The sequence below is a fragment of the Polypterus senegalus genome, chromosome 5 (assembly GCF_016835505.1).
Source record: "Polypterus senegalus isolate Bchr_013 chromosome 5, ASM1683550v1, whole genome shotgun sequence".
Classification (NCBI taxonomy): Eukaryota; Metazoa; Chordata; class Cladistia; order Polypteriformes; family Polypteridae; genus Polypterus; species Polypterus senegalus.
In genome coordinates, this window is record NC_053158.1 from 136,555,775 (window position 1) to 136,581,294 (window position 25,520).

The following is a 25,520-nucleotide window of genomic DNA, read 5'->3' on the forward strand; positions in this document are numbered from 1 at the left end:
TGTGTGCGTCCAGGTGTCCGTGTGTGTGTGTCTTCTGGTGAAGTTCGCATGCGTGGGGCCACACGGCACGTGTTCTGTCTCTTCCTGTGCATTCCCTGTGCAGAGAGAGAGAGACAGACAGACACACACACAGGCGCGCACGAGACAGACACACACACACATACAGGCGTGCACAATATAGACACACACACACACAGGCGCCCGCGAGACACAAACACACAGGCGCCCGCGAGACAGACAGACAGACACACAGGCGCGCGTGAGACAGACACACACACACAGAGGCGCGCATTTAAGAGAGACACACACACGCGAGAGACAGACACACACATACACACACAGGCCCGCAAAAGAGACACACACACACAGGCGCACGTGTGCATTGTTGCAATGTTACTTTTCTTGATTGTTTATTAGATTACGGATTTTTCAAATGTTCATTTTTTTCCCCTGTGCTTAAAACTCATTAAAAGAAAGTGTTTTTAGCAAGCAGGTCGTAAGGCTATAGTGGGAACTCTTGCAGTGTTAGTTTTCTCTGTTGTTCAAGGTTTTCTTAGTGTTATTCAATGTTTTTACATTTAGTTTACTATTACGCTGTGCATTCAATGGTATGATTAACTATATCTGTGCTTAAAAACTTAAAAATATATATTTACATACAGTTCATACGGTCTGGAATGGATTAATTGTATTTACTGTACATACAATCCTATGGGGGAAATTACTTCAGTTCACGCAACGAATTATGGCCGTGAACCGAGGTTCCACTGTATTACTGTCAGAGAAAATTACAGGCATTTTACGGAAATTCAAACCAGTATTACTGAGAGAGAAAATTAAAGGCACACAATACAGTGTGTATATATATATAGTGACAGTAGATGCCACTATACCAAAACTTAACCCGACACAGACAGACACGGCAGGCACACTTATAAAAAAACAAGCTGTTTTTTTATTTTTCTTTGCTTGTGTGGAATGTCTTCCCTGTCCCCACAAGCCCACAACACATTCCAAGTACTAAACACAATACTTTCTCTTTGTTTTTTATTCTTTCACCTCCACTCCTCTCTAGCAAGCTTTCTCTCCCTCCTGCCAACTCTGGCTCCCGGAGTGGTAACTGCTGGCTCCTTTTTTAACAACCCCAGAAGTACTCCAGGTGCTTGTTGACCTACTTATGGTAGCACTTCTGGGTGTGGCAGAAAACCTGCCCAAGAGGGCTCAGCAGCTGTTGTAGCACTCCCTGACCGCACCCCGTGATCCCAACAGGGCTGTGGATAACTTCAACTTCCATGAAACCCTGTGGGAATCCAAGACACCACTGCAACCCATGGGAGCTGCTATCTGTTGTCTCGGGTGAGGTACTGTTCTGCCCACAATTGCTCCTTTGGTCTTCTCCATGCCGTCATTTGTATTGCCATTTTTTGATCAACTTTTGATAGATTATATTGGTGTTGCCATGTTAAGTTCTTGTTGGATTTGCAATCATTATTAATCTCTACTTTTCTCTGTTTCCTGTAGTGGCATTTTGTGCCACTGTTATCTGATCCAACTATTCTGCAGCCTCTTGTGATATTCTAAGGAATCTGGATAATCTAACGGTTGACAAGACCCACTGCATTGAATCTTCTAGGATGAGGCATACAATCAATAAGGAACTAACATCAGGAGGGGGCTGGGCCATCATCTTAGCCTTAGAACTTCTGCAGATTTTTTTACTCAAGCATCTCTCCTGATGAAGTTTTTATTTTTCTATCCTACCTGGCCATTTGACCATAGCATTAAAATTATCAATATAATCATTAGAAACTTAAAAAAAAATTGCCAGTTTAATGCATAATTAAGGACTCTTTCTTACTTGTTTAACTGTATTATGTAAGTGTGTATTGAGTTATCATTATTTAGAATTTTAGGTATTTTATTTATTCATTCATATATGCATTTATTTCAAGTTAATTATTTTTCATTTAACTTGAAATTTTTTCTTTACTATCTTGTGAAGCAATTTGAGCACTCTGAGCTAGATTTTTTTAAAGAAAACATCTATATATATAATTCACTAAGACAAGACAACCATGGAAAGCATGCCGGAAGAGGCGTGGATTCACTAAGCTGCCAACAAGTGAGACACCTATGGCGCATGCAGGAAAGAGCCACACCCACCAACACCAAGACCATTGGATACGACGACAACTCGCAGGGCCACGCTCACCAACTCGGACATGACGACACAGAAAAAATGGCGTCATTTATATTTGTCTGTCGTAGAGGCCACATGCAGTGCAGGTCAGGTTAATGTCATGTACATGTCATGCACCTCCGAGCTACGTTGACTGTTCATAGAGGCATGTTTCTAGCAGAGGTGAATCACCATATGCAGCGTGTGAAACGGTTTACGAGGGGTATCCCATGGGATCCTTAAAACAATCCTTTACAACTGAGGTTGAAGCACAAAGAAGTAAGCAGTCTTTAAAAACCAACTTTTCGGTTACGACACACAACCGCGTGCACCATAGCAAACTGTTTTACACGCTACATACAGCTATTCGCTTCCGCCACAAACATGCATCTTCTTAAATGCTCCTGCAGGAACACAGAAAACGTTTTCCTGCCCACCAAGGCTCCTTTTTCAACGGACGGCATCTACCCTCGCTCTCTAGGCATTCACACTGTCTGCCCATTTACCCGGACGCAAAAACTCATCGACCACCCAGTTAGTCCCTTTCGTCTGTGGTAAGAGTCGGCATGCACGTCTGAGCCATGCGGCGTTTGTTATGCCGCGGGTTCATTATTGTGTTGTATTTTGCTCTCTCCAGAGTTCCATCTTTTTATTCACTTACTGTTGTATTCTCACACCAACCCGTTTTAGATATCCGTGTCTTTCCAGAAGTGTTTAGCATTCAACAAATAATTATGCATGACATTGACCGTGTGTCTACCCAGCGCAGAGAGGCTTGGGTAAGCCGTTGAACCCCATTCGGGCTGCAAACTAAGTCCCACTAAGTGCGACTCATACGATCTCACTGGTTGTGTCCCAACCCTTTGTACACATCCCCCTCCCACCTCGCTACTATCGTGGTCAGTTGTCTTGGTGGAATATATATAGAATAGCAGCCAAAACTGCACAGAGCAATGAAAAGTCTACGTCAGTCACAGGTACATCTGTGACTCAAGTGACGAGTTGGAAGTGGGCACATGAGCGGGCAGTGCATACTGAATGAGAAATCAGCAGACTAGCATGACGGATGGAGCTGAATCGACGTCATTCTCCTTTCCTCCCGTTCCACACTCCGCACCGTGCATCCCAATCCCTCCATCTGGCAGGAGAAGGCACGAGGATGGTGCGCGAGTTTTCAGTCACTTCAGACGATTGTGGGTTGCTTCGTTCCATGCATTGTTACAATGTTGCTTTTCTTGCTGATTTATTACATTACCGATTTTTCAAATGTTAATTTTCTTCCTCTGCTTAAAAATCATTAAAAAACCGGCCTGATTAGCTAGTACCATATATTTCCTTCTCATGGAAAACTGCAGCACCGGTATGTGCCATGGTTTACAGGAAAGAACACACAATGCAGTGGTGACAAAATGCAGAATGCATGGCATGAATTCAAAGAGCACCTTTCAGAAGAACACCACAATAGTAAACCGGAAAAAGAAGTGCAAACCTTTCTCTGTGGATCGTAGGTCTGAGTATTTTCTAGTAAATATAAATGTTACCTGTACAGGATACTCAGATTAAAAATGTATGGAATTAAATAGTATTTTAAATAAAAGTCAGTCAGTCAGTACCTGCTTTAACTATCAATGCATTATCAAAACCACCTTAATCCACTTCAAAATTGCTGGACTGCAGCTACAAGCACAACCAATAATCAGCCCTGGATGGGGCCTCCTGCCCATCACAGGGCACACTTTTAAAAACGTTGTGCATTAAGGTACATGTTGCTGTTTCACAGTGTGCAAGTTCATGACAGTTGGGGAAGCTCACCAATTACCATATGGTGGGGGTCAAGCACATGTCATTACACAAAAAAAAAAAATTAGTCTGCTGAGGTGTATAGCCAGTCAATAAGACTGAACAAAATTTTTGTATCACTTTGCATATTTTTCATATGCTAAATAAATAATTATGTGGTCATTTGTGATAAGGCTGTGGATGGCATCACCATATGCAGCAAATGCATGTGTAAAAAAGCTGACATGGAATGAGCCTTCTTTGAAAAAGCCACCTTCACCGGTTACTCATATGGCTTAAAAATAGTTATATTTTTATTTTTACATATTACTCCATTTTTGATTATTGTAGCTTAAATAGACAAATTTATAGATTTAGAGACACCCCCCAAATTTCAGAGTGGTTTGTTGCTGATTTTGACACCCCTACATTTTTCATTGTGTAGTTTCAAAGTAGGCAGTGCAGAAAAGCAATGTCATACAATATTAATTGTAGGATTTACACCTGTAGTCTAGGAAAAATAGTAGTATATTCATTAAAAGTATTTAAAGTTAATTAAAGCACCCGAAAAGTACTACAAATCATTGTTCAGATTGTGTGATACAGTACAGCCTGAATTTTATACTAATGCAGTCTAGTATCCACTATATAATAAAACTGTCTTCCTGAGTAATCATCCTCAGTTTGGCTTTAACTTAATTGGTCAGTCTATCTTAAGTGACATGACGAAAGTGGAAGTGATACAAGGAGGAGTAAAGGAGTACACAGCATGCTGAGAGAGTTGCCTGCAAACACAACAAGTATTAAACAGAACAGGAGGTGAGAAATGAGCCAGAATTTGAAAAGCAGGCTTTATGGGAACACGCTCGAGGGATGGAGTGCCGGTCAAGAGATATTCACACACATAAATATGGAGGAAAGGTGTTGAAGGCACATGCACCTTCTTAAAATACTGTTTTTTTAATGCTATTTTATGTTTCTTTACTGGATTATGTGGTTCCTCATGCTTGACAAAGCAGCATTTCTTTCTGTGAGGGGTTCTTTGCATATGAAGTTATTTCTTTTTGCTTTAAAAGACTTTCTAATACAGTCAACCCTCGTTTATCACGGTTAATCCATTCCAGACTCTGCCGCGATAAATGAATTTCCACGAAGTAGGATTCTTTATTTATAAATCGAATATTTTCGCAGTGAGAGCATAGAAAACCTGTTTACGATCTTTTAAATACATTTTCTAACATTATTAGAGCCCTTTAGACATGAAATAACATCCTTTAGTCAAAAGTTTAAACTGTGCTCCATGACAAGACAGAGATGACAGTTCTTTCTCACAATTAAAAGAATGCAAACATATCTTCCTCTTCAAAGGAGTGTGTGTCAGGAGCAGAGAATGTCAGAGATAGAGAGAGAGAGAGCGAGAAAAGCAAACAATCAAAAATCAATAGGACTGTTTGGGCTTTTAAGTATGCGAGGCACCGCCGGACAAAGCAGCTACAAGGAAGGAAGCAATGTGAAGGTAGTCTTTCAGCATTTTTAGAGGAGCGTCCGTATCCTCTAGGCGAGTGTGCGAACAGCCCCTCTGCTCACACCCCCTCTGTCAGGAGCAGAGAATGTCAGAGAGAGAGAGAGACAGAGACAAGCAAACAATCAAAAATCAATCGTGCTGTTTGGGCTTTCAAGTATGCGAAGCACCACATGGGAAGCATATCGTATATCATTGAGGAGTTTTATTTAATATGTAATACGTGCTCTGATTGGGTAGCTTCTCAGCCATCTTGCAATAGCGTCCCTTGTATGAAATCAACTGGGCAAAGCAACTGTGGAAGCATGTACCATAAATTAAAAGACCCATTGTTCGCAGAAATCCGCGAAACAGTGAAAAATCTGTGATATATATTTAGATATGCTTACATTTAAAATCTGCGATAGAGTGAAGCCGCGAAAGTCGAAGCGCGATATAGCGAGGGATCACTGTACTTGGAAAAAAACTGAAATACTTTATGCATGTACCTAGCAGGACACTAACGGATTAAGAAAACCTGGACTTAGACTGGGTTATTGTATACATTAAGAGTCTTCTTAAAATCATGACCCACTGGTATTTCACAAGTCACTTACCATCTGTTAGTTGTTACTAACTCTGTGAAGCAATGTGGACAGTTTTCTGGGAACCAAAAATGGTTCCCCTATGACATCACTCTGAAGAACCACTCTGTTGGGCAAGAGATAAGTATTTTTTTATTACTCTATCACCTGTCTTTGACAGGTACTGTGGCTAGTCTTATATATAAAGCTCAAGATATGTGTGTGTTTGTACTTTATACAATTCCACACCCTTAACCCAGGCTCAACAAAATTGTGCACTCATATCCACTAAGTCTGGAAGACACACTGTACTTTGGAACCTAACATTTAGAGTGTGGGGGCACCTTTGGTGGATTTTTTCCCCCTTTTCATTACAGTCAATTATAAGGACAGTGTCATGTACTGGCTCAACTGTGTCACTGAGGTCCAGTGTAAGTGAAACACCAGAACAGCCAATGTGTTGTGTGTGAATTTCACCAATGATTCTTTCCTGAATTAGAGATTATGATAAACTAGTAAAAAGAATTTAAAAAATGAGGTACTACTAACGTCCTACTGCATCATTTTAATTTGTCAATCAGCAGCATCACAAATTCAGGCATAAAAAATGTGCCTCTAGTAAACTCCCAGACTGACAGCATTTTTGTGTGGTTTGCTTCTGGTTTGTATGTTTGCCACAAATTACATGAAAGAAAGAAGGGTTCTTCAGTGATTCCTAAGAGCATTTCTGTCTGCACTAAGGCCATGGATGGAAGTCTTAAGTTTTTATTATAAAGACATTTCTATACATTCATCCCCACTCAATTTATACATTTTAAAAACTGTACAGTATTTACGATTGCATAACGAAGGAGTCTGTTCTTATGCACCAGATGCAGGCCAGAAACCAACATTGAATAGGGCAATAGTCCAGCAAAGTGACCTTCATTTTTAAACTGCCATCTGCTTCCTTCTAGAGCTCCATTCAAATCAACAGCCTCTCGAACTTTGAAACCACTAAGCATTTTACTCTGCACATATTTACTAGCTATCTTAAGTATGTATAAATTCATCTGATGCCTGTTCAGGGCAATTTTGTTGAGATCTTTTGTGATTAATAGATACCAAGGATAATCCATAATGACACTTTCCCATAGTGTGCAGTTTCTATGTAAATATGCACGTGAATGTTCATAATGTAGGCTTAACACCGGAGTTTGGTGCAGAATGCTTCATGCCATTGTGTGATGACTCTACAGATCAGGATAAATCATTTTCAATACACATTAGGGCTCTCAAAGATGGGCTAATGTTTCTGTTTTTTCTTTTATAGGATATTTCCCTGATTTACAGCTCTTATGAAGGTTTACAAATATAATTTATCAACTGTAAACTACATAATCAAAAAAATTAAAAACATAAACACACAAATCATGATATGAAAATAATAACACATGTTTTCATGTCTTTCTGTACCCAAAAATACTATCTAACGAGGTTGGTAGCTAGTGAAGGAAAAAAAGAAAATTTCTGATGGCAGCATTTAGGGAAAAAAATAAACCTCCAGGCTGCTCATGTTTTTTGCAATAAACATAGTATTAGAAATCTTCCCATTGGGCGAACTGGTTAGTCTTCCCCTCCTTGACATTCTACAATTTCATTCTTCAAATATTGAAGTCAACAAGTGTAATAAAAACTGAATAAATTTAGTAAACTATGTCTCATTCCATCAACAGTGGCAGTAGCTTGATCAAATTAAAAGTCTCACCAAGTGCCACAGCAGGATAATGAGAAAAGAAATAGAACAGAGAATGATCAGAAACAGTAAGGATAGCAAAGCTTTTAATTTTATGCAAATAACTAACAAAAAAAAGTTCAGAATGAAGAGTGTAATCAACAGCTCAGCAAGGTTGCTATAACTCAAGGGTGCTCAAGTTTGGTCCTGAAGTGCAATAAGAGCTACAAACTTTGGTTCCAACCCAATTACTTAATTGGAAATTAAATACTTGCAAATAACAGAACTTATTTTATTTTATGGCTTTGTTTTGTCTTGGTAGAGTATTAATTGCTGTACTTTCCCTTTTTGTATTATTAATATGTAGCCTTTGTCAGAATGCCTCAAATCTCACAGACTTACCTCTGTTTATAAGGTATTATACAGTAGTATATAACTTCTCCCCCCTTCCCTTCTACATCTATAACCTCAGGCAGTTAGGTATAGTAAAAGACAAGCAGGAGTTAAGTTACAATTTAAACAATGTATTATTAATAATATTCATAAATAATAACAATATGCAAAGTACATTTGAAATATTTATAAACTTGGATGCAAAATTTCACATCACAACACTCCACCCTAATAAATCCTTTGTACAATGTCTTTATATTATTATAATTAAACAGTCTTAATTGTTTAAAGAGTCTGTTAAATAAATTGTGTTTTGATTTGCAGTATTTGCTCTCCCAGTGTTAAAAGTTGTGTGTGACCATTTGTCCATTACATATCTTCTTTATTTCAAAGACAAGCTGAAGAACTTGGATGTGCTCCTGATGACTTGTATCTGCTCCGGCTTGCTTCAACTGTTTCTTTAGCTTTCTGTAGTCTTCATATGTCACCAGATCTGGTGGATCAAAATGAGACAAGTCCACACCCTCCACTAAACTAACCTACTGCAATTTAAGTCTATTGTGTGAATTATTTTCTTAATCCATACTGGTTTTGTGTCTAACTGCGAATTAGACCCCTGTCCCAAACTATCTGTTTAAGCATACGCAGCACTACTATTAATTTCAAAATTTGAAAGGTAACATGCCACAGGTGCCAGTACAACCACTTCTGCCCAAGTGAGAGCACATGTGCCATTGCATAAACTGTTCACAAACATTTGAGGCCCCTCTTCACACATTTGGGGTTGATTTAGTTGCCTCTTGTGCTATTCTACCCATGGTGCAACCTTTGACTGCCATCAGCCTTTGCCAGTTTAGGCTGGCATCACATGAGACATCACAGCTATGCAACCCTCGTCATTCCCCCCTGTAGGCCACCACTAGAGCTGTTTTCTCACCATATGCATACTCGTTGAGCTAAACACCTCGGTTCAGAATTGGCCCACTGGTCCTGTGCTTGTACCACAGTTGACAATCTCAGCAGGGCTTCCATATTTGCCCAATAAAACTATACCTAAATATTGGAGCCCATACGACTTGCAAATGTACCAGCTGCACTTACTCTTTTGAAAAGTTCACCAATTTTCTTAGTATACCTTTTTCTTATAATAGTAATAATTATATTAATTATCCTATTTAATTAATTAATATCCAGATTCTATACTTTATTAACCCAAAATGAATCCCCTTATTTTGGCATTCCTAACTGGTTTGTTCAGTGTCCACCCCTTGGAATATAAATTTGCTGCAGTAATGAACAAACCTTTCTTTAAACTATAGCTATTCTGACTAGCTTTATTATTGGATGGTTTGTGGACTTGTTACTCACTTAAACCCCAGTAAGTGACTTTTCTTCCTGTCTCTTCAGTTCTTCTTCATGTCTTTGTCTTTAGTCTTTGCTTGTCATCTTAGCTTCTTTATTTGTTCCGCTATGTAGGCAGGTCTGCAAAATGGAAGGTGACAAAGCAGTTTTTGTCCATCTCATCTTCTTGGTAGAAACTTTGCTTCTAGGCATTCATTGGAACAGCTTGGCCACTTGTGTCACTCCACTCCAATGTGCTAGTTGTAATCCGATCTCCTGCACAGATTTTACTCTGCTAATTGCCTTCACTATTTATTACTTGCACCAACCCAAAGTCCGTAAAACTTTACAATAGAAGTAGCACTATTGCAAAAGGTCAGGAAACTGAAAGAGAAATAACTATTTTCCCTTTCCTGTCTTCCTGCGCTACCCTTCTATTTTTTTGTCATTGCCTGTGTGTCCTTTTTTATTTTATGGTAACTGCTACCTGAAATGGTGGGCTAAACCCTCTCAAAAAAACAAGTCCCAGATCCATCCTTATTACCAATAATACAGTATAGTAAACCTCTTATAACAGCAGCTGTCTTCTTTATACCAGATTTCTGTTTTCCTGATTTTAATCCTTCCATCTCCTTTTCATTTTGTGGCATGCTCAGCTTCTGCTTTCTCTACCTGCACTACAGGTTTGCATTTCCTAGCTTTATCCTACTTATCCCTGCCACTCCACTGGAAGATGACTGCTTTTAATATGAATTTAGGCATTTCTGAGTCTACAATGCTACTATAATACAATTTGGCAAATTCGTATTGGGTTGGCCTACTTTTGCAAACATACACATACATATACAATGATCCTAAACAAATAAGTGCCGTATGAATGATGCATGCATGTCCCACCACTCCTTAACACTTTAATTAGGGACTCGCTACTTCCAGCACTAACAAACATGCAGGTGTCCTCGTGACACACATGAAGTCTTTACACTTTGTTGGTTACATTCCATTCAGCAACCATACAATGTTTTACTTCCACTGCATTTGTACACTGGGTGCCCAAAAATTCACATACATACTCACACATATACATCAACAGTATTTGCAGACAGGGTGCAAAACATGGTTACCCAAAAATCCTGCCGGACTACACCAACTGTTTTGTCTTGGTAGAGTATTATATTGCTCTACTTTTTGTATTATTAATATGTAACCTTTGTCAGAATGCTTCAAGCCTTACAGACTTACCACTGTGTATAAGGTATTAAAGTATATAACTTCTCCCCCCCTTCCTTTCTACATCTATAACTTCAGACAATTAGGTATAGTAAAAGACAAGCAGGAGTTAAGTTACAATTTAAACAATGTATTATTGATAATATTCATAAATAATAACAATATGCAAAGTACATTTGAATATTGGTAACCTTACAACCTGATAAATGTTAATGTGTAGTTTCAGACAGCACACAGACTTGTTAGTTACTTAAAAATGTCTCTAGTTCATTTGTGGTCAGCTTTCTTCAGAAGTGGCCACATGCCTGTCTCAATATGGCTGCTGATCTGTGCTCTACATTGTGTTGTTCTTTTCAGTTTATGCATCAGTTTGGTAAGAGAGAGAGAGCTGGGTAGAGCAAGCAAATTTACAGGTTTTCTGTCCAACCCCTACAGCCAATAGGGAGTCGTGGTACTTAAAAGCTTTTGATACAAGCCAATTCCAAACAGCCATACTTCAGACCAATGGGGGAATAGGACGACTTTACAACTGCCCCCAAAACCATGTTAAGGTGAAGCTTGGCAGTTAGGCAGCCTGGCTTTCCTATGGGGGTTGAGACACTTCAGAGAAACAATTACCAAACTTGTTTAAGGCACTTCCCCCCAACCCTATCGTAAAATTGACTTTCCAGGAGGGTGTGGGGGGATTGTAAACATGAATGCTTCTCACTAATGCAACACTAATATTACATTGCTTTGCCTAAGTTACAAATAAAGACATAAAAAATATTTATCAACTTGTATGCAAAATTTCACATCACAACAGGCTTGTGTTTTTATTCTGCTACATCAGGAGTATGCTCCAGAAAGCAGGATTAGTATAAAATCTGGTTAAAGTAAATCGAGATTAATGAAAATCGAGGTAATTTTGTTCAAGATTTAGCCAAATCTGTGTTTTTGGAACAGATCAAGCCAGAAGTATGTGATATGTGAGACCGATAATGCAAAAAGTTCACTAATCCTGTTTTTTAGAACGGGATCACGATTTTCCAGTTCCAGAAACAAAGATTTGATGAAATCCAGCTCACTTACTGGGGCAAACAATGCTCTGAAATTAACCTGCTAAAGAGCATGAAGGATTAACACTTTGCAGCCTCAATAATTAAGGAGCAGAACATCGAATCATAAGATCAAAGTCTTCGAATGTCCTGTCAGAAATACTGATCCAAGCTGCATTCTTTAAGAAGTAGAAAAAGCCTACGATATGTTGAAATAACTTGACAATAACTTCACGATAACTTGACAAGTCAAGTCAAGTCAAGTTAGAGAGCATGCACTGGTACAGTGTGTTGCCGCACTCACCACATGACAAAACAGCTCAGGATCCCAGTTGGCAATCCCCCAGGTAGACAAACAGTCCAGTCTCACCCTCCAGAAATGACTCTTTATCTGCTGCAACCAGGTATCACGTGGGTGATCCCTTGGCCTGGTCCAGCCACTCTGGTCCCCAACAATGAGGATCCTATGAGCTGGATCACCCTCAAGCAAACACACCAAATGGTCGTAGTGCCATAACTGATATTCCCTTACAATGCAGGTAATTTGCCTCAATTAAGACATAAGCCAAATTCTGCCAAGAAATACACAATCAGACCACGGTCCCTGGCATGCCCAGGAAAGAGTCTGCATGAATTTTACATTTACATTTTACATCCTGATACTTTAATATACAGAGTGGTCCAGATCTAATTATGCAATTATGAAAAGGCAAACACATCGCACCCGCTGTTCGACTGACAACTGTCTCCCCACCGTTTTGGAATTCAGGGCAGGTGCTGCCATCTATCGGCAACAAAAATAATTTTTTGTGAATTCTCTGCGTAATAAACTTAATAAGTTATAGCATAATGAAAATTGCATAATTAGATCTGGACCATCCTGTACAGTATATGATCAACCTTCTAAAGCATCTCCAGTTGTGCACATTGTGATTGTGGCTCTTTGCTGACATCAGTGCAAATCACAGATGTTTCCAATCACTTTTTTGCACAGGGTAGTTTCACAACATTGGAGATGCCAAACATATAGGCAAAGTGATCACACAAATTGTGCCTAACTATAAAGCAGAGTCTGTTCACACACATGCACACAGATGAATGTCCTGTCTTCCATAGACAGAAATAAATAACCACTATTAAAGAGAAATCCAACAGAGTCATGGGTAGTCATTATTAACCAATAATGGACTGGCTGGTGGAACAAGCTACCCACCCTTCTGTGGAGTCTGTTGTCTTTATAAAAAAATGTAGCTTCAATTTGGAGTTCTGTAATGGAATAAGGCAACAATATTACTTTTTCGTTGTGTTGTATTTCATATTTGACTGATGGGTCTTTATGAATGAATCGCCAATATGTTTATCAAATTCTCAGTTCAAATATCAATGTGTCATCTTATCCATTCATAAAAGAATGAGATGCCACACACATGATTACTGTGTTGAGGCCAGATATCCTTGGTCTCACATTTAAACGGGGTAGATTGCCATTTAAAGAGTGGGCACTGTGAGTCTGCTGTAGTAGATTTGTACATGACAGTAATTAACCTTTGGTTTCTTTTGGCATGTAATTACCGGATAACACAGAGTTTAGTGTTGGAAGGATAACATTCGATATCTCTCACAGTAACAACTAGAACAACTATATATATGCTGAACACTTAATGTCATTGGTCTTAGACTTTTTTGATAGCACTGATATTACAAAAACGGAATACAATGCTTACTTGAGTGCATATAACAAGTAGAGAACAATGGTGTGCAATGCAACAGTTTGCCACACAAAGTTTACATGGATTTCACTGACCAACTATTTTATGCATTCACTCTATCCGTGAATGCTTCCACATCATGTCCCTTTCCTTGGCTGCTGCCCTTGTGTTGCTCCTCTTCTGTCCGATGTGCTAATAATTTTCATGCACTGCCACCAGCACCTCTTGCTTTGCTGGTGTGAAGGTTGTTCCCGCTGTTTCTCAGACTTGTAATGCATGGGTGTTCAGTGCTCAACTTGTAAGCACTTGTATATTATGCCATTAATGCACAATAATCAGGATCAATCTTTCCAAGACTGTGTCAGCCAGTTGAAATGTGGTGTTCTGGAACAGGCTAATCCATTGGTGCGAAACTGAATTATAGCAAGCCAGAGATTGCTCTGAGATCTAGGATTATCTAATCTTTTTTTTCTGGAACAGACCCTAGGTCATTCTTATATTGTAAATGTTTCCATTCTGAACATATTATCTAAATGACATGTGTCCCAGAGCGGATATGTAATTGTCACTTTTCTCTTGTTTTTTTCTGAAATATTTTATTAAAACACATAACTCGTGATGAGTATTCAGTTGTAAAATCTGTCAAGTTATATGACAAACTGCTGGTTACTTATTCATTTGCATCACATTATTAATTGGCAGCAGGTTAAGGAAACAAGAAGCAATTAAAAATAGTGAATGAAGTTGTTTAAAGCTAAAAGTAGACAATATGGATTAGAAACCTTAAAATAAAGCACACAAATGTTGCTTGGGCAATAAGTGATTTGGTGGCAATAACTGACTTCAAATTAAGAAACTGGATTGAAAATAAAACTATTTATGGACAGTCAAATCTCCATGAAGGTTTTGAGGCCTCATCCTGATTGTATTGGAAAAGGATGAGATGTTTTGGAACTTCAAAAATAGTCACATTTACTAATTTACAGAAATCATAGCAACCATGGGGCGTGAGACAGTAGAGGAAGCACACATACAAGCCCTTGTTGATTGTAGTTTTAATCAGATACATGCACTAAAAGCACTAAGCACTAAAAACCCTCTATGAATTAATTTTGATCTCACGGTAATCATGTTGTAATTTAAATCCTACAATAAATGTACGTGTTAGTATGTGCAACAATTTTCTGCAAAAAATAATGTTAAAATGTCTTGCCCTAAAGATGTAATTTGTTGCCATGACAGCAACCATTATGAATACATTATAAGACACTCCAATTCATAATTATGTGACAACTTTTTAATGTGAGGGTATTTTTGCTATGAGGCAATGTGGAAGATGAATATTTTCCCCATAGTGTTTAGGGAATAAAACTACTAAGAGGCAAAGAGAATCTTAACTGGTTTTAGGGAATGTGCTTGTGGAACAGGGCAAATAAAAGTGAGTGTAGGGAATGTGCCAAAAGTATTAATGACGCAGAGGAATAGTATAGTACAGTATTTACCTTGTTGTCGGGTAACAGGTCGAAATGTTCTCACACAGTTAATCACTTTTGTTCACTTATTGGCTCCATATTTAATTCAATATTGTCTCAGTATAAGTAGTTTTCAGTCTCTGTTTATAGTTTGTGGGGTACATAAAAGCTCAAAACTTCAAAGAACTCAGATCATTCTCTGTGTTTCCGTGATGTTCGAAGCTTTGGATGTCATCAGTCATGTAGTAGTGGGAATTTGATACAAGTGTCAACACAGTGTGCTTTACAAAAGTGATTTTCAACTTAAATGCTCCTGGATCAGATGTCTCATTCCTAACAAAAACCTGAAGCCATTGTGGCTCTTTGCAATAGAACTTGAATGCAAATGCTGAGACCAATGGAAGTTCACTTACACTAATAGATAAACCATTCAACAACTGGGGACTCTCTTGTTAACAGTTTTATGTATCCTCGGATTTACATTCTAAAATATACAAATTAATAAAATGGGGCCCAAACCATCTAAAATTTTCTATACATTAGAAGGAGTTGCCAATCATCCCTAATTAATAGCATTTCATACATTCTAGTTTTAGGAATGGTGCCTAGAGTAACATTTCAAGTTAATTAAGTCAAAAGTGGAATAATTTAAATAGAATGTAAATAAAGGATTACAGTAGTCAATTATACATTACTATAAATATATCCATGAATTACCACTTCTGTATCCTGCACATTGAGTAAACACCTTATTGTCCTATACAGTATTTCTCCAATCTTAATAGCAAGTACTTAATTTGCAACATGCAAAACTTTAAGGAAAGAATAGTCCTAAAGTGGCATGCCTTTTAGTAAAACTAATGTGCAGGCTCCCTGAATTAAAAATGAAACGTATCTTGTTATAGTGTGCAGCATTTCTATCAAGAAACAGACTTTCGATTTCTAACATATTTTGGTTCAGTGGTGGCACTGCTGCCTCACAGTAAGGAGACCAGGATTTGCACCCCAGGTCCTCATTATGTGGAGTTTCCATGTTCTCTCCATATTTACATGTGTTTTCTCCAGGTGCTCTTGTTTCTTCCCAAAGACAAGCAGGTTAGGTGATTTAGTGTGTGTATCTTTGTATGTGTGGGTTTTCCCTACAATGGACTGGTGCCCTGTGCAAGGTATTTGTTTCTGCCTAGTGTCCTTTGCTAGCAGAGATAGGCTAAAGGCACTAAGGAATGACTTATGAACATTTTAGGTGGAATGTCCAGTGAGGGCCAGGTGGTATTTGGGGCTTGGAAACCCCCTAGTTTTTTTCCTGTCTGGACATATATATTTTTTTCCATTCTCTGACCATATCATTGTATTCATCTTTAGACACAGAATATGATATTATATATAAGGACTCTACCTGTTTACTAATTATGTATTAGAAGCACTTCAGTTTAGGTACTGCAGAACTGCTTTTATTACTTACTTACTCTTATGTAATAAGAACTTAACAAAAGCTTCTTATTATCTTTGTAACCCTTAGAAAACATCAGTAGACAGGTTGTTCAACTTTGTGCATTTTGGCATGTTGACATAATGATAAAATCCCTTGTTAATATAAAGAATTCTTAGGTCTTATATTAAACATTGTGGTCTACGGCCAGCTTGTCATCCCAGCCAATACCACCAGGCCGCCAGATGGAGCTCTCCCTGCAGTATGGAGGTGCCCAGGATGCCAGCAGGGAATCATGGACAATGGAGATTTCCTCTATAGCCCTGCTGGATACCACAGGGCCCAACAGAGGACGCTGCAGGGAGGCCCAGAGAGTCATATGTGCTCCATAACCCAGTAGTACGTCCTAGGCAAAGCGACAGCGGAAGTGACTGTGGTGTTATGGGTCCACAGCTCGCTTAGCAAAGGTCGTTTTTAAATAAATAATCAGCGCACTCGAGGCGGCTTTGTGAGGGGGCGTAGTAGTGCACAGGTGAGGAACTGCCCACATCCGTGATTGTTCTCGTGGCTAATGTGCTGCAACTGCTATGGCCCCTCAATATAAAAGAAGCGCGAGTCGGACAGAAAGAAAAAAAAAGAGAACAAAATGGAAAGAAAAAGAAAAGAAGGAAATGGAGGTTGTAGCAGGAAGCAGTGAGGAGAGAGAGCAAGTCGGTGCAGCAGGAAGTGGGCGAGCGAGCGAACGCTCGCAGGCAGCTGCATGGAAGCCTGGGTGTTTGGCCAACACCTGGGAGAGGTTGTGGTCACTCCCACAGAGTTTGATTTGAAGGGCGGGAGTGTTCAGAAGGTGCAGTACTCTCCGCAGAAGGTAACAGGAGTCGGGACTTTGGACGTGGTGTCCCCAATGTGAGAGCCTTGACCGTTAGGGGATTCCTAAGTCACAGTCAGGGAGAGCCGACTAGAGCCAAGGATCGGGAAGGCAACTGACAGTAGCAGTAGTGGCAGAAGCAGGAACAAAAGGTCAGCTGCTGAGAGAGCGTCTCGCTTGCTGTAAAGCCCAACCAGGATAAGCAGGTGAGACGCAGTGTTGGAAAGCACCAGGCTTGGCATTGTTTTAAAAACTGCTTCCTTTATGAACGTTTTAACCTCGTTTTAAAGGATTGTTTTTTCTATTTTTTGTTTAACCCCCACGTTTTTTCTTATGGATTATTTATTGAACTTTGAATGAACTGCACAGCACTATTTATTGAACACTTTGTTTGTTTTGATCTTTTAAATAAAAGCACTTTTGCACTTTTGAACCATCCACTTGTTATGATGTTGCCTCCACTGTCTAGCTCATCTCAGTGACCTTATCGACGGTGTAGGGTTCAAAGGCTCCCGAACAGCGATGGGAGCGTGGAGCCGAACCCACATCGGCACAGTGACGTACTTCCGGGATGAAGAAGAGGACTTTTTATCTGACCCGGAAGTGATAAGAAGTCACATGGACTGTAGGATTGTAAACACTTCCGGGTCAGGGAATATAAAGGACCATAGGAAATCCCAGAAGAAAAGTTGAGCTGAGTGGAAGTGTGGCAACGCGTCTGGGAGTAGGAGGATTGTGATAGATTATTGATTTATTGTATATTGGATAATTATATGAGTATTGCGGAGGGGAGGGTGCTTTGTGCACTGTTATTAATGATAAAGTCAACTTGTTGGACTTTTACCTGGTGTCTGACGTATTGTCCGAAGGTTCAATAGGACAATAGCGTCCACTATCTGTCACAACATGTAATATCAAGAGAAATGTTTCTCAGTTAAGCTAACTCAGATCACTCCGAAGTGATGTTTTGTTAGTAGGTCACATTGCAGAGATGAATAAACACTTTACTGATGTTTTTCAGTGTGAAATTTGCTGGCAGAGAGATTCCCAGAAAATGTGTAAAAAACAGCTATGCTTTTTGCAGACACTAATGTGCAAAATCATTTTTTTTCCATAGCTATATGTTACACTTTGAAGCTGGAAAAAAATTACATTGTCTTCAGTGGAAAACAAAAAGCCGTACACTGTGCCAGGGCTGTCAACTGATAAGTGGGATAAACCATAGGTGTGTGTAGTTCCGGTGTTTAGGAGTAATCTGCAATTCAGTTTTAACATTTCATGCTGCTATTATCACCAAGTTGTTTCTCTTTGCAGCAAGGATTTTTTTGCAATTCTAATGGAATAACATTATGAGGTAAAATAGAATTGTTGTTTCCACAAGTATGCTAGATGGTAAATATCAGATTAATGTGGATTTACCCAGAACTGACATATTAAGATTAAAGAACTGGGCTATTAGCTTTACCCTAGTAAAATGGAAAGATTGGAGAAACACAGAGAGATCATAGTAAAGCTAAATTGTAGTTTATTGAACTAACATAACAGTAATAGAACAAACACAATAAATCTCATTACTTCTCTTTAGTAATTGTAGAATAATAGAAGAGAAAAAAAGACCAGCTAAACAATGAGAAAATGATAGACAGATTGTGAAACTGGTTGAAACTAAAACCTGCAGTCTCAGTGGTCTCCCAGCAGTTAGTTGTTTCTGCTTTATTAATATTTTGCTAGGGCAAACATATTTCAATGCATCACTTTTTCTTGGTAATAATATCATTTATTATTTTCTATTTTAATATGTACTACCTCAATTATTTAAAAAAATCAAATAAAATTGTGATATTCATGATATTGCATAAGGTGCATAATTGTCAAATTACTGTTACAACAGGCTGGAAACGTTGTAGTCATTACAGTTACATTATCCAGAGGATCAACATAATATATTTAAGTTCTAATTATCTGATGTAGTACTTTTAAAGTAAATGTAGAGGGAAACACTGTTAGTGGTAGTCATTTTATAGATTTGACAGGCTTTACCCCATAAGCAGTATTTGGCCATTGAATTCAAAAATAACACTATCATGAAAAGCATATCTGGACAATACAAATAAAGAAGACAGACAGTTCCAGGTCTGGGATTAATATAATGAAAACTACAAAAAGATTGTCTGTTTGCCAAACATAAGTCAAGCAAGAGCTGGCATGACTATATTGTACACCAGGGAATGGCCAAAAAAGCACTGGATGAGAAGCCATCTAAATTTCATAGTCAAATTAAGATAAAAAGATCTCTAAGCATTCCTTTGATGGCTGTACTGATATACAAGACTGGGGAAAACAAAATGCATAGTAAGCAAGAACCGTAAAGAAAAAAAAAATGTTTTACCAACCTGTTTTTCATTCTCATCTTCTAGTCTGAGTCTGTCCTCTATGCAGTTTCTGGCCTGAAGAAATGCTTTTCTTTGAGCTCTTTCAGTCAGAATCCTCACAAACACTCCAGATAGATTTACACTAGCAAAAAGAACTGCATTTGTCACAAGCTGTAATGAGAAAATAAAGATGCAGTATTACTTTTTGGTTATCTAAGTGAATAGATGAGTATTAATGTTTTAACTGATAACAAATACCAATTCAATCATTAATTTCATTACAGTTATTTATATCAGCTACAATCTATTGAAGAGTTAATATGACTGCTTTAATGTGGCTATTGTAGTGAAGAAATACAGTAGGGTTTACTAAGAAATGTGCAGCAAGCCACTGCATCAGAAGAATATTGGCACGCACTAGCCAACAGCATGCGTTTTTTTTTTTTCTTTTTTGTTGCTTAATTGTTTTAACTACTTAAAGTAGTATGGCTTTGTAAATGCTACATAGGATAAGATGGAATAAGAACACATTCAACCCTAGAGTTGTAATTTCTAAAGAAGTACGCAAACATAGTGTGGCATGCGGCTGGGGGTGGAGCCCAGCAAGGACGCCCAGGAGGACACCGGAGGAGGGCTTGTGCCTCCTCCAGACCACGAGGGGGCGACCGTCCTGGTTGTGTTGGGGGCCACGGGTAGAGGGCTTGGAAGCCCAACCCTGTAGGGGCCTGTGGCCACTGCCAGGCGGTGCCCCAGTGCCTAAAGAACCCTGGACCTCAGCACTTCCGCCACATCAGGAAGTGCTGGGGGGAAGAAGACTGGGGACACCCAGCCGGCACTTCTGCCACATGGGGGTGTGTTTACGGGGGATTGCTGGGAAGCAGCTGGAGCCCATCCGGGCTGGTATTTAAGGGGCCGCCTCCCTTCATTCAGCAAGAGTCGGGTGGAAGAGGACGGAGCTCGGAGAGAGGAGTGGAGGCGGCCAGAAGGAAGGCATCGGTGACTGTGAGGCCTGGACTTTGAGGGATCGGTGCTGGAGGCACTGGGTAGTGCACTAAAACAAACTGTAAATATAATTGTAAATAAAATGAGTGTGTTGGGTACGAAACCGTTGTCCGTCTGTCTGTGTCCAGGTCCAGTTCCACAACAGATTATATTTTCTACCTTTAGCCAACTGAAATGTTTTTCCCTCTCTTTACATTTCTTTCCTTTTAGACATTCTTGTGTGTATTCAGACGGGGTGTTGTTGAATGTCATAATATAATAATATGTATTTATTTATTTATTTATTTTTGAGCTTTTGTAAAAAGCCAAATTTTCCATGAATGAGAATAAATTCTTTTCCTAACAAAATGATCTATACAACACACATAACTTTTGTTTCTTCCATACATTTGAAGCAGATTTTCCATTAAAAAAACAGGGCTGGTCTGTGAAAGACAGCTAAAACTAAAAAACACAATGATTTTCAAACATTCATATAAAAGTATTTTTGTTGATACAATAGAACAACAAATAAGAATATCCATGCATGGCCAACAAGTAAGAAAATATATGCATGGCCAAATGTGCAGGTGTATTCAGAAACTTGGTTAGCTGGAGCATTTTTAAATTTTCAAGTCAATTCCTCAGAGAATGTCATTACAATTTTGTTTATTGCAATTTTTGTAACAATGCATTATTCCTAAATAACAATTATAATATAATGCAATTACATGTACTAGTAATGTACATAAAATATGTTTAACTATTATTTTACAAGGTCGTGTGGCTGAATTTGCTTTCATAGATAGGAAATTCCAACTCAACTGAAAAGATTTATGTGTTATTCTTAGTTGCTATAGGATATCAAGTCTATGGAAAACTGTAATTCAAATTTCTTAAACAAAATATCTTTCTAAACGAGTAGCCAATGGAGATTTAAAATCTGTGATGAAACCTCAAGCTGAAATTACTGTAATAGGCACCATTTCAGAAAAAAACTGGCATGTTTTTAATGAGGCTGTAATGAAATGCTGACGCATGTATCAATTTCAGTGAAACTCTTGTCAGCTTGACTGCATGTATATGGGTATTACTTCAGCACAACCTTATCAAATTGTGGGTACACATATTGGATTCAACACAACTGGATCGATCAGTTTGCTGGTGTATATATTGGATTTAGAACAGCTTGAGGATTCAGAACAACTCTGTTTGCGGACACATATTGGATTCAGGACTACTTGACTGGATTGCTGCTCACACATTGGATTCAGTACTGTGGGATCAGGTTGCTGGTACATGCATTGGATCTAGCTGGCACTTGCATTAGATACAAAAAAACTTGATTGGCTAGCTGGAGCACACACACAATTTAGTACAATGCACCCCATTTTGTGCATTTGATTCATTATAGCTTGATTGGTTAGCTGGTGCATACTTTGGATTCAAGAAAACTCTATTAGTTTGCAGATACACATATTGGATTTAGTACAGCTCAACTGGATTACTGGCACACCCTTTGGATTCAGCTGACACACGCATTGGATTCAGTTTAGTGTGGTCAGGTTTGCTGGTGAGTGCCTTGGATTTAATACAGTGCAGATTGCTGATGCACCCATTGGATTTAGCTAGCACATCGCATGAATTGGATTTAGAACAACTTGATCAGATTGGTGGTACATGCATTGGATTCAGGACAACTCATACAGTTTATGGATGCAAATACTGAATTGCTGGCATATATATTGGATTCAGGAGACCTTGATTGGTTTGCTGGTGCATGTTTTGGATTATGCACTGCTGTGATATAGTGGTTCCACAGCTCAGAAAAAAGGTGCAGTTTTAAATAAATAATTGCCAGTTTCATGTCTTTGTATGGTGGCATGGTAGCGTGCCCAGAACAGTTGTTTTTCTGAATGCATTTTAATGCTTTTATTGATTTTAGTGCAGTGACAGGGCCAAGCAGCGGACATGGGCTACCATTTACACTGGGTTGGTTGAGGTGTAGAGCCTTCCTCTGCAACTAGAAACGTAAGCAGAGAGGAATGTGGTATAGTGTGTCCACGGCTCAGAAAAAAGGGGCCATTTTAAACAAATAACTGCTACTCTCATGTCTTTGTGTGGGGCGTAGTAGTGTGGTGAGATCTGTTCCTGTGCGCGATAAGGTGCATTCAGCCCTGCACATGATCCCTTGCAACCCTAGTTGGTGCTGGGAGCTGCTGATCACTGCATCTGTGCCACGTCCCTGTTTTAAAAGGGAACCGCGAGTGTGAGAGGGCAGAAAAAAAGCAGATCAGAGGTCAGTGACTAAGAAAGGGAAGAATAAGGTTATAAAGAAATGGAAGACAGAGAGGCAGAGATGGAGAGTAAGAGCGCCCGAGCTTAATGGATTGAGGTAGGTGGGAGTGAGCCTCAGGACCATTGGAGCCAGTAGGAGTATGAAAGCATTTGCCTGCAAGTACCAAAAGTGAGCAGCAGGAGAGGCGTGTGGGGCTCATCGGGTTCCCTGCATAAACCGAAGGAAGGGCAGCAGGGAACATAGCCCAGATTGCACCTGTTGACGGGCCAGGGTTTAAAGGGAAGCATTGGGGCTCACTGATTTTATGAACTGCCTCTGGTTTTTAATGAAATATTTATTGAACTGTTTTTAACCTCCACTGGGACCTTTTCATTTTAATGGATTACTAGGGATCCTCGCCCCCTGCTCGCTTTGCTCACAAACCCCTCCCCTCAAACCCCCACTCCCCCGCAAAACACTACGCGCCGTAGTGAAGATGGGGGCTGAACGCACCCCAAGGAGATGTGGCCGCTCCTCCGAAACCCTTTCTTTAGCGGTGATACAATGGGAAGCAAGTAACAGTTGTTTTTTTACTTTCTCTTTGCCCAATCAGCTGCTGGATTGCTGCTCCTCCTGTGCAGCGTGATCTGTATTTCGTGTGGCACTTCAAATGTTTAAAAGTCACTGCCTTGTCTGTCTTCTCCCCCAGACATCCTCAAACACTATCTGATCTCTTTTTGCTATTCCGTTATTTCACTGAGTAATATTTTACGTTTTATTTGCGTTAATGTGAGTTTTACTCTCATTTTCTTGAGACTTTCGAATTTCCCTACTTCCATTATCTCCAACTTGCTCTGTATGTGTATCTCAGGACTTGCTTCCAAAGGCTGTAAGTATGACGTGATCTGCCCATCTCGCAGAAAGTAAAAGTGTCTGTCTTTCAAAGATCTCTCTTTAAAAGATCACGTCTCGTCGCAGTCTCATTCCAAGTTTTTTTTAATAATAGAGAGTTTTATTTATTGATGATTTTGCACTTTAATTTAAACACTGTTTTGTTTTGATTCTTTTTAATAAAAGCGCCTGAGCCCCTTATGCACCTACCCTTTCTATGTGTGTTTTGTCCTGATCTGCCAAGCTCATCTGGTTACGTTATCAATGGTGTCGGATTCATGAGGCTTCCAGACAAGAGTGAGAGCATGGAGCTGACCTTTACAGCAGCTCGACATATAAAGTTTTTTTTTTTAAATTGAAAGTATTAGTTTGAAATCAGTTGTTTTTATGTTGAAAGGGTTTATCAAGAGAAATCTTTTTCCTCAGATGTGTAATTATTAAATAGATTATAGTTCATATAATTATATTACTGTCTTTCTTGTAATACAAAGACCATAACTTAACACTGTATTCCAGAGGGCATTCCATTAGTGCGTGTCACGTACGTGCGCATGGGGAGCTTCAAACAGACCCGACAAGCAGAGTAACATATCGTGCCAGGGGATCAAGACGGGGTACTAACCTTTCTTTCTCTTGTTCCCACAGAAAGACAGAAACAATGCTGCCATAACTTTCCACGGATGCACTAAACCACACACTGCCACTTCCGCATTCCATCCCTTCCTCTGGTCCCACCTTGATGACGTCATAACTCCCATACAACACTTTGGTTCCTCCCAGCATTCCAGACCTCAGTTTCTGGTCCCTCATTATTTAAGTTCCTCAAATCAACTATGAAGGGGGTGTGTTGTAATGACCGCAAGTCAAAGCACTGGCCGAACTTTTTATTTTTTGCAATTTCTGTGCAGTATACGGGCCGGAAACCCCAAACCTTTATACGTTTCTGTCTCCTTATTACAGTGCTTTACATGGTTTAACAATGGTTTCTTATTATTTGTTTTTGACACATTATGTTATGTAATCCAATATCCTAATGGCCTTCATAATCATGTCTTCACTGTCCGAATCTGAACAACAAAAACAACATTTATTGATGTAGCACATTTTCACACAAATGATGTAGCTCAAAGTGCTTTACAAGATGGAGAAAGAAAAAAGAAAAATATAAAATAAGATTAGGTAATACTAAGTAACATCGAATAAAGTAAGGTCCGACGGCCAAGAGAACAGAAAAAAACAAAATCTGCAGGGGTTCCAAGGCCACAAGACCCTTCACCCCCCAGTGGGCATTCTACCTTACATAAATGATCTAAATCAGTCCTCATGGTTTACAGGCTTCACATGGAAGAATTAGACATATATATTAGAAATGGACATTGACGTTCACCTTATGAGGTGAAACAGTCAGTCATAGTGGACTTTTTCATACCTCTTTTTAATGCATTTAAATTTAACATTTCGCATCCTATCAGTAGTGCTATATATTTAAAGTTAATTACAACATGTGCATAAGCCCATGGCAGATTAATCTGTAATGATTTGGCTGAACATCTGCTGAATTCCACTTTATTCGTAGCATATTAATGGTAAATAGACTTCCCTGTCTAATCCATGTTGACTATTTACAAACCTGTTCTCATTCTTTTCTTTAATATTTGCTTCTGCTAATTATCTCATGGTGGCCTGTAGTTACAAGGAGTTGGCTGATCACCTTTTTAATATAATGGAACAACATTTGATAGCTTCTAAAAAATTGCTATAA

At 39.1% G+C, this 25,520-nt stretch overlaps 1 protein-coding gene across 1 annotated transcript in view; it reads right to left on the reverse strand.

The window, feature by feature from the left end:
• LOC120529518 (adenylate cyclase type 1-like) overlaps window positions 1–25,520 on the reverse strand; it is a 557,890-nt gene that overhangs the window by 405,023 nt on the left and 127,347 nt on the right. The window contains exon 2 of the mRNA XM_039753390.1: window positions 19,630–19,779. Coding sequence (XP_039609324.1) covers window positions 19,630–19,779 — 150 coding nt within the window. The remainder of the gene's footprint in view (window positions 1–19,629; window positions 19,780–25,520) is intronic.